The 15,846-nt window shown below is 40.2% G+C and overlaps 1 protein-coding gene across 1 annotated transcript; it reads left to right on the forward strand.

Annotated features, from left to right (window-relative positions):
- Positions 1-3,404: 3,404 nt before the first annotated feature.
- On the forward strand, positions 3,405-13,897 carry LOC142993319 (myosin heavy chain, fast skeletal muscle-like). Its single transcript, XM_076143930.1, has 39 exons — positions 3,405-3,611; positions 3,837-3,980; positions 4,061-4,217; positions 4,326-4,353; positions 4,447-4,564; positions 4,646-4,738; positions 4,822-4,885; positions 5,281-5,379; positions 5,471-5,574; positions 5,657-5,795; positions 5,902-6,020; positions 6,125-6,274; positions 6,361-6,531; positions 6,615-6,918; positions 7,102-7,178; positions 7,261-7,348; positions 7,437-7,554; positions 7,655-7,778; positions 7,870-8,006; positions 8,131-8,386; positions 8,615-8,857; positions 8,951-9,127; positions 9,248-9,393; positions 9,474-9,564; positions 9,660-10,049; positions 10,440-10,566; positions 10,697-10,815; positions 10,936-11,132; positions 11,210-11,393; positions 11,504-11,669; positions 11,758-11,882; positions 11,992-12,300; positions 12,382-12,585; positions 12,670-12,795; positions 12,891-13,061; positions 13,200-13,304; positions 13,391-13,486; positions 13,585-13,716; positions 13,880-13,897. Exons 1-39 carry the CDS (start codon positions 3,405-3,407, stop codon positions 13,895-13,897), a joined length of 5,823 nt encoding a protein of 1,940 aa, XP_076000045.1.
- Positions 13,898-15,846: the final 1,949 nt, after the last annotated feature.

The raw sequence follows: 15,846 nt of genomic DNA on the forward strand, positions 1-15,846 counted from the left end.
TGACAAGGGAGAGGCCCTGTTAGCTTGGGGGTTGAACTGAGTTGGTCAGGCTCAGAGAACTGTTTACTGATGGCAGATACCTTAACAGTTAAGAGTGAGGTAGAGATGTAAGTAAGTAAAGTGGAGGGTGCAGGTGGTGGAGAGTTTAGAAGTGTATGATATGTTGAAAATAACATCATCACTACTGACCTTGTCCCGGTAGTATGTGGTCTTGGTAGTCTATATACCAGATGTGAAAGATGAGATTGATACTAACATCAGCGGGATCTCTGGATTTATGCCAGGTCTCTCTCTCAGCCACAGTGTTGTTCGTTGCTCTCTATTGGCGTCAGTGAGCCATGGGCTCACATGTCATATTAAATATATTAGAAATCAAGTTGCAGATGATTCATACTGTTCACCATGAAAACGTTGGTTGTGATCAGAAAAGGGGTGGGCTAACAATCAAAGTTTTTAATTCTAAATTTGACTCTAGCATTTCTTTTCAGCTAAACAATTTCCAGGACCAGCTGTCAGCCAGCATTCTGGCTGTATTCCCCACTCATCAACAGGAGGAATGAATTGATATTAATATGGAAACACGAGGAGAGAAAAGTCAAACCATTTGTGAAAAATCATCAACTCATCTAAACCTCGGAAACTTTCTCATGGAGTAAAGACATTAGAAAGCATCATTGTTTCTGCCATACAGAATATGAGGATGTGTGTATACGAATCATATCATATATCGTTTATGAAGCATTCGTAATTAAATTTGATCAGCTGGCAGTCGTAGATAACCTTAACTACCAGTAGAGACTCAAGATGACTCTGATGTGGACATTTTAATGATACTGCAGTACAGTACAGCCTTGCAAATGCCTTTCCAGTTTATATCACACTGCATCAAATTACGTCCTTGGAAAATGTGTGCAGTCATCAAATAAATTCCATATCCCCTTTTATAGGCTCATATCTGTTTACCAATACTTTTTTATAGTATATGTTGCCCTCATGGGCGTCAGGTAATGATTTGTTGCTATTTACATAACTAAGAAACTTGTAAAAATCCCAAATATCTATTGTAGATGTGTAGTTTTACATATGTGAGTGACATCATAGCATTATAGGTAATACAGCTAGTTTGGCCAAAAATTGATACAGCAGGACAATTATTCAGTTGTTTTTTATTTCAAAGCTGGTTTTTAATCTCAGCCCTGGTCCTTTGTGTGTATTGTTGTCCTGACAGGTTTCCTACCACAGTCAAGTCAGTCAACAAAGGCTGGACAAATTAATTGGAATTCTTCAGAAAACAAAAACAGTACACCCACCTTTATCCTAGCGCCTGCAATTCCATCCAACGATATAATAGTATTGTTTTCCAGCTGCACAACTGTGAACAAAGTGCCACTAGATTGTAAAATAAATTCAACTCTTAAAAAATCAACCAGCTTAAGTAGCAGCTTTCTCCCTTGAGCCATCACCAGCCTGCATGCTTACTGGCGGCCACCTAGTAGGCAAGAAGGCACCATACACACCTCACATGCACTCTTGAGGTGTGTTTGACATATAAACTTCATATCTCAATGGGCAACTCTGTTGTATATAATAACAATGAGTAAATATAAGTACAAGTCCAAAGTATATCCAAAGTATGTTTAAGACTACAGTATGAATATGTTCAAAATTGTTTATCCTTCATTAATGGTCTTATCAACTGAGCTGCCAACTCTTATATTGCATTCCAAGGAGGAGAAGAACCCTTGACATATCACATCCAGACTAGGACCATTAATTTAGTTTCCACTATCTGAGACACGTGTGTCCTACAAATACACCCCAGTGATATTTGACACTGGTCCAACAATAAAAAACTAACTCTGTGCTGTAATATTAGATTAGTAAGTGATGTTTGCCTATAATAAAATCTGTCAACTGAAAACAGATCTTTAAATGCATCTTAATTTATTGGATCAAATAATTTACAAACCGTGCAATGCACACTTGCTATTTTATAGTGTAAATTGTAAAAAATAATTACCAATGTACCACACAGTAATAAGCCAGATTAATATATATAGCTATACAGTCTTTAAAAAAAATCTTTCTGACTGATGACATTTTTATCGTAAAAGTGGTAGTAGCCAAGCATCTGTAAATTAGGAACATTTCAAGGGTGTAAGACGTAAAACAGTTATTGTAACTCTAATTGTTCAGTATTTAAAATATATTAACAATGTCATATTTTTTATGTCATTATGACCTATGTGATATGAAATGACATATATATAAAGTACCAAATATGTCATTTGACACTACTTATTTTACATTTCTTACAACACACATACAGTTTATTATGATACATTTTTTGAAACATATTCAGCTAAAAGGGTGATATCTTTCATTTTATATTCAAATAAGGATAACAAATAGTGTATCTATAAAAAGTGCTTTCTGATCACTGAGAATATCATTAACATGTAACAAGGTGACTTGCATACTTGACCAAACTGAGCAGGGCACTTTTGCAGAGCAGGCATACTGGCAGTCTATAAAAGCAGCAGCTCTGCTTCTGCTGCAACAGACAGGCATCCAACACAGGTGAGTGCAGTCAAATATTTAATGCTCACTGTAAGTCTTTGTTATGGTTTTTGGACAATTGATATTCATGCTTTACATGTGAACATGTGTGTTTGTTTTTTGTTTGATTTGTAGCATCCAGGGTACACAGAAGATACCACTGCTTTTCTGTCTGGACCAGAACGGTGAATATTTTACTACAAATTCATATGAAGATGTTGAAGAAATAATAGTGGTAGCTATGAACTAATAGAACTATAAAAGTCAGCTGATACACATTTAAACCAATCAGAGACTAGTCCAACATTATATGGAGCCAAAATATATATATGCACTTGTGATTTTACTGTTACCTAATGGTTGCAGTTCATCAGTGGCTAAAACCCTTTGAGGTCAGACAATCATGTAGGAAAAGAAGATCACACCTTTGTATCACCCGGGGAAACATGAACATACTAAGCTTTGACAACTATATTGCATTTCCAAATACCAATCTTATCTGTATCTAATGCTTGGGCAGGCTCCTCAGGCTCTCTAGATAGTGTGACCATTAGGAATCTATGGGTTGTCCACTAGGAATACCACTGCCGCGAAATGTAAAGTATCATACTGGAATAACTCTTTTGGCCAGATGTCCCTTTCAATAAAGGGAGCTAACACATGGAATATACTGCCTGCTGAACACAAAACAGCCCAAAATATTTTGTGATGCATTGCATCTGATAACTGTTGTTCAATTCTCTATTTAATGCATCTGTCCCTATGAAAAAAAACATAAATTCAAATGCAATGATCTCTTCATATTTTCATATTTGAACTCTTTCAGTCTCCACTAAAGTGCCATCATGAGCACAGACGCGGAGATGGCGGCCTATGGCCCTGCATCCATATATCTCCGTAAGACTGAGAAGGAGAGGATTGAGGCTCAAACTGCTCCATTTGATGCCAAAACCGCCTTCTTTGTGGTTCACAAAGAAGAACTCTATGTCAAGGGAAAACTCGTCAAAAACGAAGGTGGCAAAGTCACTGTTGACATGGATGGGGGACTGGGGGTAGGTTGAATAATTTATTTTTTGAACTACAATAACAAAACTTAATTCATTCTCATCTATTCATGGACAATCATTGAATTAAGGTTTGGGGTGTTTTTCATTCAGACATCCCTTATTGATGCAACTGTCCAATGCAGACTGTCCTGCAGTTATCCTGAAAAACAATGACATGAAACTGAAGACCCTTCATTTGAAATAACGTTCTTAACTCTGTTTCCAATTCAGACAGTCACAGTGAAGGAAGATGAAATCTTTGCCAGGAACCCTCCAAAGTTCGATAAGATGGAGGACATGGCCATGATGACCCATCTCAACGAGCCATCTGTGTTGTATAACCTCAAAGAGCGTTTCTCATCATGGATGATCTATGTAAGTTTTTATTTTACTGATAAAATGCATGAGGAAATTTGTATATCAGATTATTCACTCTCAGTTTATTTCCTCTACAGACCTACTCTGGGTTGTTTTGCGTTGTCGTAAATCCCTACAAGTGGCTTCCCGTGTATGATCGTGAGGTTGTGGGGGCATACAGAGGCAAGAAGAGGATTGAGGCACCACCCCACATCTTCTCCATCTCTGACAATGCCTATCAGTTCATGCTCACTGGTGAGATCAAAGTTATACAAGTGCATACATGTACACAATAGTAAACTTAAACTACTGAAGCTACTGAAGCAACTAAAAAAGTCACAAGTATGCATGTTTTTATTTCAGATCGTGAGAACCAGTCTGTCCTGATCACGTGAGTATAGCAAAAAAGTGTGTGTAAAATGTTTACAAACCTGACATGACGTTGAAGCAGAAAAACCTACAAAATGCTTCTCTACACCCATAGTGGTGAATCCGGTGCTGGAAAGACTGTCAACACCAAGCGTGTCATCCAGTACTTTGCAACAATTGCAGCACTGGGAGCAAAGAAAACAGATGCGCCAGTGGGTGCTAGCAAAATCCAGGTAAAATGACTTCTGTTTCTTAAGTTTTGCCGCTAAGCTTCTTGCCCTTTGGAGTTCAGCCACTGGAATGTTTTCTTCCAGGGCTCTCTTGAGGACCAAATTGTTGCGGCCAACCCTCTGCTGGAGTCTTATGGAAATGCCAAGACAGTGAGGAATGACAACTCCTCTCGTTTTGTAAGTGATCACAATCAGAACCATCTTGAGATTTGTTTTTCCTATTTTCTCAGAGTGGTCTTAATACTGCTCTTGCTATCTAGGGTAAATTCATCAGGATCCACTTTGGCACTAGTGGCAAGCTTTCCTCAGCTGATATTGAAACATGTAAGTGTCAATCATAGAATAAGTTCAGTGTTCTGCACTACAATTCCTTTTCAAATATTTCTAGAAATTAATTAAATGAATTAACATGGTAGATGTGTGATTTTGAAGAAAACTTCAAGTCATGGGTATTATTATGTTGCGTTATTCTATGGTTACAGGAAAAAGCAGGCATGACAATGGTTTACAGTGGGAATTTTAGTGCATTCAATCTCTTTAGGGAAGAACTAACTGGGAAACAATATATGATTGGGTTAGAAACAGTTTAATGCAGACACAAGTTTGTTATTGAAATGTACGAATTACGGTGAGTACAGTCATCAGAGATAGAATCTATGCTTGGAGACAGCAAAACCCTTGTGTTGAAATGCAATAATTGTACAAAATTGATTTCTTAGACCTGCTGGAGAAGTCCCGTGTCACCTTCCAGTTGTCTGCTGAGAGGAGCTACCATATCTTCTATCAGCTGATGACTGGCCACCAACCTGCGCTCCTGGGTACATCACTACAGATTTTGAACGTTGAAATTGAAGCAATATCATACAAAATAAGAGAAAAATCTCATGTATTTGTTTGATTCTGTTTCAGAGGCTCTTCTGATCACCACCAACCCCTATGACTACCCAATGATCAGTCAGGGTGAAATCACTGTCAAGAGCATTGATGATGTGGAGGAGTTCATTGCAACTGATGTAAGATATCAATAGTTAGGTTTTCAAAATGTATTTTTCATGTGTTGCCTATATATGTTATATGCTTTGATGTTTACTATAGACTGCAATTGACATCCTGGGCTTCAATGCTGAGGAGAAGCTGGGCATCTACAAACTGACTGGTGCTGTGATACATCATGGTAGCATGAAATTCAAGCAGAAGCAGCGCGAGGAGCAGGCTGAGCCTGATGGCAATGAGGGTGAATTGATCAAATATTTATTAACAAACACCATTTCTACCACGTGCTGCGTATTACACTAAGTGTAAATGTCAACGTGTGTAATTATATCTTTTGTTTCTACAAGTGCCTGACAAAATCGCCTATCTTTTGGGCCTGAACTCGGCTGACATGCTGAAAGCTCTGTGTTATCCCAGAGTAAAGGTCGGAAATGAGATGGTGACCAAAGGTCAGACCGTCCCACAGGTAATGAAAGAAAGACAAAAGTTTTAAAGTTAGAAAAGTAACCATGTCAAAAATGACAGTGCTATCCAGAAAAGAAAATCTCATTCTAAAGTTCCTGTTTCCAGGTCAACAATTCTGTCTCAGCTCTCTGTAAGTCTATCTATGAGAAAATGTTCTTGTGGATGGTCATCCGTATCAATGAGATGTTGGACACAAAGCAGCCCCGACAGTTCTTCATTGGTGTGCTGGATATCGCTGGATTTGAGATCTTTGATGTGAGTGTTACGAATAACATGTGTTACATCATAAAGTACATTGACAATGTTTATTTGGCAACTAATTAATACTTTTATAATTGTAGTTCAACAGCTTGGAGCAACTCTGCATCAACTTCACCAATGAGAAACTGCAACAGTTCTTCAATCACACCATGTTTGTGCTGGAGCAAGAGGAATATAAGAAAGAGGGCATTGAATGGGAGTTCATTGACTTTGGTATGGACTTGGCTGCCTGCATTGAACTGATTGAGAAGGTGAGCAGATTCCCTGATCCAACTGACTTCTTCATTTTGGTGCTAATGATGAAAATATTCACATACATTTTGATTTTCATCAGCCATTGGGTATCTTCTCCATCCTTGAAGAGGAGTGCATGTTCCCCAAGGCCTCTGACACAACCTTCAAGAACAAGCTGCACGATCAGCATCTTGGAAAGAACAAGGCCTTTGAGAAGCCAAAGCCTGGAAAGGGCAAGGCTGAAGCTCACTTTTCCCTGGTTCATTATGCTGGCACAGTGGACTACAACATCGGTGGCTGGCTGGACAAGAACAAGGACCCTCTGAACGACTCAGTTGTTCAGCTTTACCAGAAGGCTTCTAATAAACTGCTTGCCATGCTTTATGCAACACACGGAGCTGAAGGTAAGAGTCCATCTAGACTAGGTCTAGATAATGAGTGATGTATTAATGTATGCTACATGTATACTCCATTCATGTTAATGTAACTAAACAAAATGTTTCAGCTTCCATATGAAGATTAACTCAGAAGGTAACAAAGAAGTATTTAGTTGCAGTTGTGTGACTGTACATGTATGTTTTTCAAAGCCGAGGCTGGTGGTGGTGCAAAGAAGGGTGGCAAGAAGAAGGGTGGTTCCTTCCAGACTGTCTCTGCTCTTTTCAGAGTATGTATTAATTCATATGTAGAGAAACAGATTGACCAGCTGATGGCTGGATCTTCCTTCAATGATTACTAATGATCCACAGGAGAACTTGGGCAAGCTGATGACCAATTTGAGGAGCACCCACCCTCATTTTGTGCGTTGCCTGATCCCAAATGAATCAAAGACACAAGGTAACAAGAGCATACTTCTCGATTCCACAGCCTGTCACATTATAATCACAAAAATTCTATGCTAATGTAATTTGTTTGCATGATCCAGGTCTTATGGAGAACTTCCTGGTCATCCACCAGCTGAGGTGTAACGGTGTGTTGGAAGGTATCAGAATCTGCAGAAAGGGCTTCCCCAGCAGAATCCTCTATGCTGACTTCAAACAGAGGTGATTTCAATTCAAGTCAAGTTAACAATATCCGGATAGGATACGCTTACAAAGCAGCAGCCATGCTTATTAATAAATGTGATCATTTTCTTCCATTCAGATACAAAGTATTGAATGCCAGCGTCATCCCTGAGGGACAGTTCATTGACAATAAGAAAGCTTCAGAGAAGCTCCTGGGCTCCGTTGATGTGGATCACACTCAGTACAAGTTTGGACACACTAAGGTTATTTTATGGATGACATCAGTAGATCAGTGGACCGTAGTGTTGCTTTTTAAATGGACTGATGAGTAATTTCTTTTTCTCAAAAACACAGGTGTTCTTCAAAGCTGGTCTTCTGGGTACTCTGGAGGAGATGAGAGATGAGAAACTGGCTTCACTGGTGACCATGACTCAAGCTCTCTGCAGAGGTTACGTCATGAGGAAGGAGTTTGTTAAGATGATGGAAAGGAGGTAAAATGATTTGATATATTATGCTCTCTAAATGCAACTAAACCTTGAAATCAATGTTTGCTTGACTTTTGGTTCCATAAAATCACATTGCAGCAAAAAATACCTGTTTTGTCTGATTTTACAGAGAATCTATCTTCTCCATCCAATACAACGTCCGCTCATTCATGAATGTGAAAAACTGGCCATGGCTGAAACTTTACTTCAAGATCAAACCTCTCCTGCAGAGTGCTGAGACTGAGAAGGAACTGCAGAACATGAAAGAGAACTATGAGAAGATGAAAACAGACCTCGCTACAGCCTTGGCCAAGAAGAAGGAACTGGAGGAGAAGATGGTTTCTCTGCTGCAGGAAAAGAATGACCTGCAACTGCAAGTGGCCTCTGTGAGTCCAATAAATATTGAGAAGTGAATTTCATTGATTATGGTCAGTCAGGTCTCCATACACATTATTTCAGTAGGAAAAATGTGTGAGAGAACTATCCTTTCATTGGCTGTGTTTCTCAATTGCAGTAAGGCAACAAACATGATCCCAGACAATTCATGACGTAAACAGCTTGCGTCTGTTTAATTCAACCAAATATTAAATTGAATTTGTATGTTTCAACTATAGGAAGGTGAGAACCTCTCTGATGCTGAGGAAAGGTGTGAGGGGCTCATTAAGAGCAAGATCCAGTTTGAGGCAAAGCTCAAAGAGACAACTGAGAGACTGGAGGATGAGGAGGAAATCAATGCTGAGCTGACAGCCAAAAAGAGGAAGCTGGAGGATGAATGTTCTGAGCTGAAGAAAGACATTGACGACTTAGAGCTCACCTTGGCCAAAGTGGAGAAGGAGAAACATGCCACTGAAAACAAGGTGAAGTTTACTCTGACTTAACATTCTGTTCACTTGACCATATTCAAAAATAAACTATTTAAAAGGGTGTTAATAGTTACCTGCCACCACTAGGTGAAAAACCTCACAGAGGAGATGGCATCTCAAGATGAGTCTATTGCCAAGTTGACCAAGGAGAAGAAAGCCCTTCAGGAGGCCCACCAGCAGACACTGGACGATCTCCAGGCAGAGGAGGACAAAGTCAACACTCTGACCAAGGCCAAGACAAAGCTGGAACAGCAAGTGGACGATGTGAGAAGCCAATTCCTTTGATATTCTATTTTATTTATTTATTTTATTACACAATTGGTTTCTTGGCATTAGTTCTTAAATGCCCAAAACAAACTAAAATGCATTTTTATCATTCAAAAGCTTGAGGGATCCCTGGAGCAAGAGAAGAAGCTCCGCATGGACCTTGAGAGAGCCAAGAGGAAGCTTGAGGGAGATCTGAAACTGGCTCAGGAATCCATAATGGATCTGGAGAACGACAAACAGCAATCTGACGAGAAAATCAAGAAGTAATGTTTTATGTTCTGTCTTTAGAATCGTAAGTATTGATTCTCTAACAGCTAAAAACTTTCTTGCTCACCCCATAAAGGAAGGACTTTGAGATCAGCCAGCTCCTCAGCAAGATTGAGGATGAACAGTCTCTTGGTGCCCAACTTCAGAAAAAGATTAAGGAACTTCAGGTAACACAACATTAATGCAAACTAGACTTGTTAAAATAAAGACAAGTCATTCAATTCAATAGATATTGCTCATACTTCTACGATACACATTTTAGGCTCGCATTGAGGAGCTGGAGGAAGAGATTGAGGCTGAGCGTGCTGCTCGGGCTAAGGTGGAGAAGCAGAGAGCTGACCTCTCCAGGGAACTTGAGGAGATCAGTGAGAGGCTTGAAGAAGCTGGTGGAGCCACAGCTGCTCAGATTGAGATGAACAAGAAGCGCGAGGCTGAATTCCAGAAGCTGCGTCGTGACCTTGAAGAGTCCACCCTGCAGCATGAAGCTACTGCAGCAGCTCTCCGCAAGAAGCAGGCCGACAGTGTTGCAGAGCTGGGAGAACAGATCGACAACCTCCAGCGTGTCAAACAGAAGCTGGAGAAGGAGAAGAGCGAGTACAAGATGGAGATTGATGACCTCTCCAGCAACATGGAGGCTGTTGCAAAAGCAAAGGTATGCAGTCATTTAATGACACAGGAGTTAGTTTCAATGCTATATGAGATGAACGCAATTTTATTTTTTGAGATGAGGCCTCACCTTCATTTTTCACTACAAGTAAATTGCATGTGTATTTCACACAGATTACTTTTGAAAGCAAAAAAATCAAACAATAAATAAATACGTAGTGTGTTTCATTAAGAAAAAGCCTAGACAATTCAGGGTTCCACCAACCCAAGGGAAAAGAAAAAGAAATGACACCAAAGCAATTGCCTGTGATGGAATTAATTTAAATTTGAATAAATCTTGAAATTATGTATGACAATCAAAATACCCACAGCTTTTTGTGAAATTTTGTTAAAGCTTTTACTCTTTGTATTGCTCATTTAAATTATATTTTTACAGGGCAACTTGGAGAAAATGTGCAGAACTCTCGAAGACCAGCTGAGTGAGCTGAAGTCCAAACATGATGAGGCCTTCCGTCAGCTTAATGACATAAATGCACATAAGGCAAAGCTCCTGACAGAGAATGGTAAATCACCTGATATAAAGATGAATCTAGAGGCAAAATTCAACCTGATATAATTTGGGATGAATTTGTTAAATGTGAAATAATTTTGGTGAAGAACACAAACATAACACATTTACTTGTCATCGTTCAGGTGAGTTTTCTCGCCAGCTTGAGGAGAAAGAAGCTCTTGTTTCCCAACTGACCAGGGGCAAGCAGGCATTCACTCAGCAGATTGAGGAGCTCAAAAGGCACGTTGAGGAGGAAGTGAAGGTATATATTACTATTGTGTTTTTGATCTCATTAGTTGTTTTAATGGTAGAGCTTTAAGATGTTTTTTCAGTTTGTTTAGTGTAGTTATTTAAAAAAAAAATGTAATGTTACACTTAATAGGCCAAGAATGCCCTGGCCCATGCTGTTCAGTCAGCTCGCCATGACTGTGACCTGCTCAGAGAGCAGTTTGAGGAGGAGCAGGAGGCAAAGGCTGAGCTGCAGAGAGGAATGTCCAAGGCCAACAGTGAGGTGGCTCAGTGGAGAAGCAAATATGAGACTGATGCTGTCCAGCGCACTGAGGAGCTGGAGGAGTCCAAGTATGCACATACGATTTCAGGGTTAACCAGAACATTACTGCACAATACCAAACTAACACCCACCATTTGCTCTTCAGGAAGAAGCTTGCACAGCGTTTGCAGGAGGCTGAGGAATCCATTGAGGCTGTGAACTCCAAGTGTGCCTCTTTGGAGAAGACTAAGCAGAGGCTACAGGGTGAGGTGGAGGACCTCATGATTGATGTGGAGAGAGCTAATGCTCTGGCTGCCAACCTTGACAAGAAGCAGAGGAACTTTGACAAGGTAAAAGGGTGTTGTGGTAGTAGTACCTGCAAGGACTTCCATCCACCTCACCCCTGCATATACAACAAAAAATGTAAATATATGTTGGTAATAATTATTTTGTAATGTAGGTTCTGGCAGAGTGGAAACAAAAGTATGAGGAGGGCCAGGCAGAGCTGGAAGGAGCCCAGAAGGAGGCTCGCTCTCTCAGCACTGAACTTTTCAAGATGAAGAACTCTTATGAGGAGGCTCTGGATCACCTGGAGACCATGAAGAGAGAAAACAAGAACCTGCAGCGTATGCTTGCCTATGCTTTAAATGTATTAATTTTTTGTTATAGCTCAAGAATAAAGACTTATGGAAATGTCCTTGTTGTCTCTCGCAGAGGAGATCTCTGACCTGACTGAGCAGATAGGTGAAACTGGCAAGAGCATCCATGAGCTGGAGAAGGCCAAGAAGACAGTGGAGTCAGAAAAAACTGAAATCCAAACAGCTCTGGAGGAAGCCGAAGTAAGACATTTACAACGAGCAAAATTATGATGCATGTTTATATGCCATCAATATTCATTCTTGCAATAGTCAATATTCTTTTAATTACACGATTGTTTAATTATTAAAGGGTACACTGGAGCATGAGGAGGCCAAGATTCTCCGTGTTCAGTTGGAGCTCAACCAGATCAAAGGTGAGGTTGACAGGAAGCTGGCAGAGAAAGATGAGGAGATGGAGCAGATCAAGAGGAACAGCCAGAGGGTGATCGACTCCATGCAGAACACTCTTGACTCTGAGGTCAGGAGCAGGAATGATGCTCTGAGAATCAAGAAGAAGATGGAGGGAGACCTGAATGAGATGGAGATTCAGCTCAGTCATGCTAACAGGCAGGCTGCTGAGGCCCAGAAACAACTGAGGAACGTCCAGGGACAGCTCAAGGTGAGGTTTGCAGCAACGTCTAAAGAAGAAATTGCAAAATCCTAGACAAAAGTGAAACCTTTCTTATTTATTTTTTGCCAGGATGCCCAACTGCACCTTGATGATGCTGTCAGAGGGCATGAAGACATGAAGGAGCAGGTTGCCATGGTAGAGCGCAGAAATGGTCTGATGCTGGCTGAAATCGAGGAGCTGAGAGCAGCTTTGGAGCAGACAGAGAGAGGACGCAAAGTGGCTGAGCAGGAGCTGGTTGATGCAAGTGAGCGTGTGGGACTGCTTCACTCTCAGGTTTGTGTTCAGTTGGTTTCAGGTTAATACTTGAAAATGATACAGATCATGATTTTAAATATGTTTTTTTTCTTTAATACTCAGAACACCAGTCTTATGAACACCAAGAAAAAGCTGGAGACTGATCTTATCCAAGTCCAGGGTGAAGTGGATGACACTGTTCAGGAAGCAAGAAATGCTGAGGAGAAAGCCAAAAAGGCCATCACTGATGTGCGTTTAGACTCACAGTTAACAGTTACAACCCTTCAGATTTCAATCTTTTGTTCCAAAGTATTAATAATTTATATAACCTTTCATCATTTCAGGCTGCCATGATGGCTGAGGAGCTGAAGAAGGAGCAGGACACCAGTGCTCATCTGGAGAGGATGAAGAAGAACCTGGAGGTCACAGTCAAGGACCTGCAGCACCGTCTGGATGAGGCTGAGAACCTGGCCATGAAGGGTGGCAAGAAGCAGCTCCAGAAACTGGAGTCCAGGGTATGAAATATATATACTACACACATGTTCACACTTTATGAATGGTTGTGATATTCAGGGGGAATATCTGACACTGAATGTGTGGAATGTGTTCTGATTTTGACTCTTTGTCTCTGTAAAAATTGTTCATTTGTACAGGTGCGTGAGCTGGAATCTGAAGTTGAAGCTGAGCAGAGGCGTGGAGCTGATGCTATTAAAGGAGTCCGCAAATATGAGAGAAGAGTCAAAGAGCTGACCTATCAGGCAAGTTCTTCTTTGCTAAAAACAATCTGTATTTTCCTTTTATTCTGTCTATGTGCCTCATAGGTAACAATCCTTTATCTCTATAGACCGAGGAGGATAAGAAGAATATGACCAGACTCCAGGACCTAGTAGACAAGCTGCAGCTTAAAGTCAAAGCTTACAAGAGACAGGCTGAGGAGGCTGTAAGTTAAATACAGTATATTCACGTGACATTTATAGAAGAAGATGTAATAATATCACCATAAACACCTTGGATATGTAACTTCTAAATCCTTCACAGGAGGAGCAGGCCAACACTCACATGTCGAAGCACAGGAAGGCCCAGCATGAGCTGGAGGAAGCTCAGGAGCGCGCTGACATTGCTGAGTCCCAGGTCAACAAGATGAGAGCCAAGAGCCGTGATTCTGGAAAGGTAATAATTTTGTGATAAGAATTTTAGCAAAGAATATTGCATGGGCCAATTGAATTACTATTTTGTATACTGTATGGTGCTGACAACTGTGCATACCAATTTCCTCCCCTTTTTGTCCTGGCACATTACTAACTGTTTTCTTTCTATCCTTTATTTTTCTTAGCCTGAGTCTGCTGAATAAAGCATGAATCCTGGATGAAACCTTTGACAGCAGTCATAAAGTGAACAAGCTGTTGAATTCATTTCTTAAATGTAACTGCAATAAATGCCTACTTGTAACTATTCTGTCCAATCTATTTTGTTTCCCCCGTAAAGATCTATCTTCAGCTACACAACACAAAACCAATACATTTGCATTGCAACACAGCCAAGTCAAGGGCACAGGTGAACCTTCGTAAGACATGATGAAAACTGATGAAGAAGGAAGGACAGTGGCTGTAAATGGCTTAGTTTAGAGGAACGTCAGATTCATGCTCTACTGTGGTTAACATGAGAAATGAATTAACATATTGCAAGGCACAACATGGGGTTGTCACCAATGCGCACATGACAAGCTGAAATATCTGTCACAATGCTGAGTTACCACTTAAGTACACATCCTTTTGAAGGGTTTTGAAGATAATCCAGACAAGTCATAACTGCGTTGCGCAAGATCCTCGTGTTTACAAGCACGGGGAAGAGTCCTCAGACATGACAATAAGCATGTGGTTATGAAATATTTTAGAGATTGTTTTGATACACAGAAAGGAAGAAAGGAAGAAGAAGAAAGGAAGAAGAACAAGGATATGTGATATGTATGTGAATTAGGTGGAAAACAACAGTAATGAAGCACAGACAATTATAATGACAAGATTGATCTTACCTTCCTTTCCTTTTAAAACTACATGATCAGTGACTTTACTGAATTCCTCATCCATGAGATAAATAAAGGTGCTATCATATCGTATTTAGGTTAGGCAATGAAGGGTACAGACATGTTAGAGAGGGTCTCCCCTTTTCCCTTTTCATTGTTATGCTTTTGTTGTGTTCTGAATCTTCAGGCCAGCAAGAAGGACTCCAAGTTGAGAGAGGTCACAATTAAGCTATTTATTAAGTAAATGAGATAAAAGTTGTGATACAAGGCATTACTCAGCTGAGGACTCAAGTGCTTCGGTGGTCCACAGACTGCAACCAGTTAGCTATCTGCACCTCTGCACTAGAGTCCCTAACTCTGGATCAACCTGCATTATAAACTGTTGAAAACGTGGGTGTATATCCTCCTTTGTGGTGGTTTCTGGTTGGTGGTCCCTGGCGAGTCCCCTCCTTTTGGCACATCCTTCTTCATGCATCCTGTACATTGCAGATGATATGATAGTGGCATCTTCCCCATATTGATTATTCAATCTCCACTTCTTCCAGTTCTTCCAGTCCAGTGATCGCATCCTGCAATAACCTTGATGTACAACATAGAATGCATTCAGTCCTCTGACTCACTCATTGATCCTGAAAACCTCTGAACTTAATATTGCTGTCCTTTAAAAGACATTCCACTCAACAACACAGTGCTCTGTATTGTCTTGCATTGTCCACTCATACTATCTGACTCAACATATGAAATTCAAACCTCCCCGATATGGACAGAAGAAGAATTTGATCTTGTCAGTTACAGATCACCTTAGTTGAAGCTTCCTGAGATCAAAATCTCTATCTCTGTGTCAGCAGACTTCTCTATATCATAGTTAACCCTTAGACATAGATCACATAATTCTTAATGACAAGCACAGCTAAATGGAAATAAATATGATCAAACTCATCACTTTGAATATCCAGCTCTTTATATATTCCAGCATTTTTCATTACAAAGGACTTGACTTTTTTTTAGTTAATCTCTTTTACCTGCTTCAAAGACTCGTGCTACAACTTTAGCCAGAATGCTACCAGGCAAGATGGTGTGTCTGAAAAATCTGAGAAGTGGCAACTCTGTTGTTCATATAAATATAAAATATGCGTATAAGCCTACAGTATGTTCAAGCCTAAAGTATGTACATGTATAAAATTGTTTCATTATTGGTAAATGCACCAAGACAAAGTGTGTGTGTGTGTGTGTGTGTGTGTGTGTGTGTGTGTGTGTGTGTGTGTGTGTGTGTGTGA

This window comes from Genypterus blacodes, unplaced genomic scaffold (assembly GCF_046128005.1).
Source record: "Genypterus blacodes isolate CSIRO-AG114 ecotype Tasmania unplaced genomic scaffold, CSIRO-AGI_Gbla_v1 ptg000028l_1, whole genome shotgun sequence".
Classification (NCBI taxonomy): domain Eukaryota; kingdom Metazoa; phylum Chordata; class Actinopteri; order Ophidiiformes; family Ophidiidae; genus Genypterus; species Genypterus blacodes.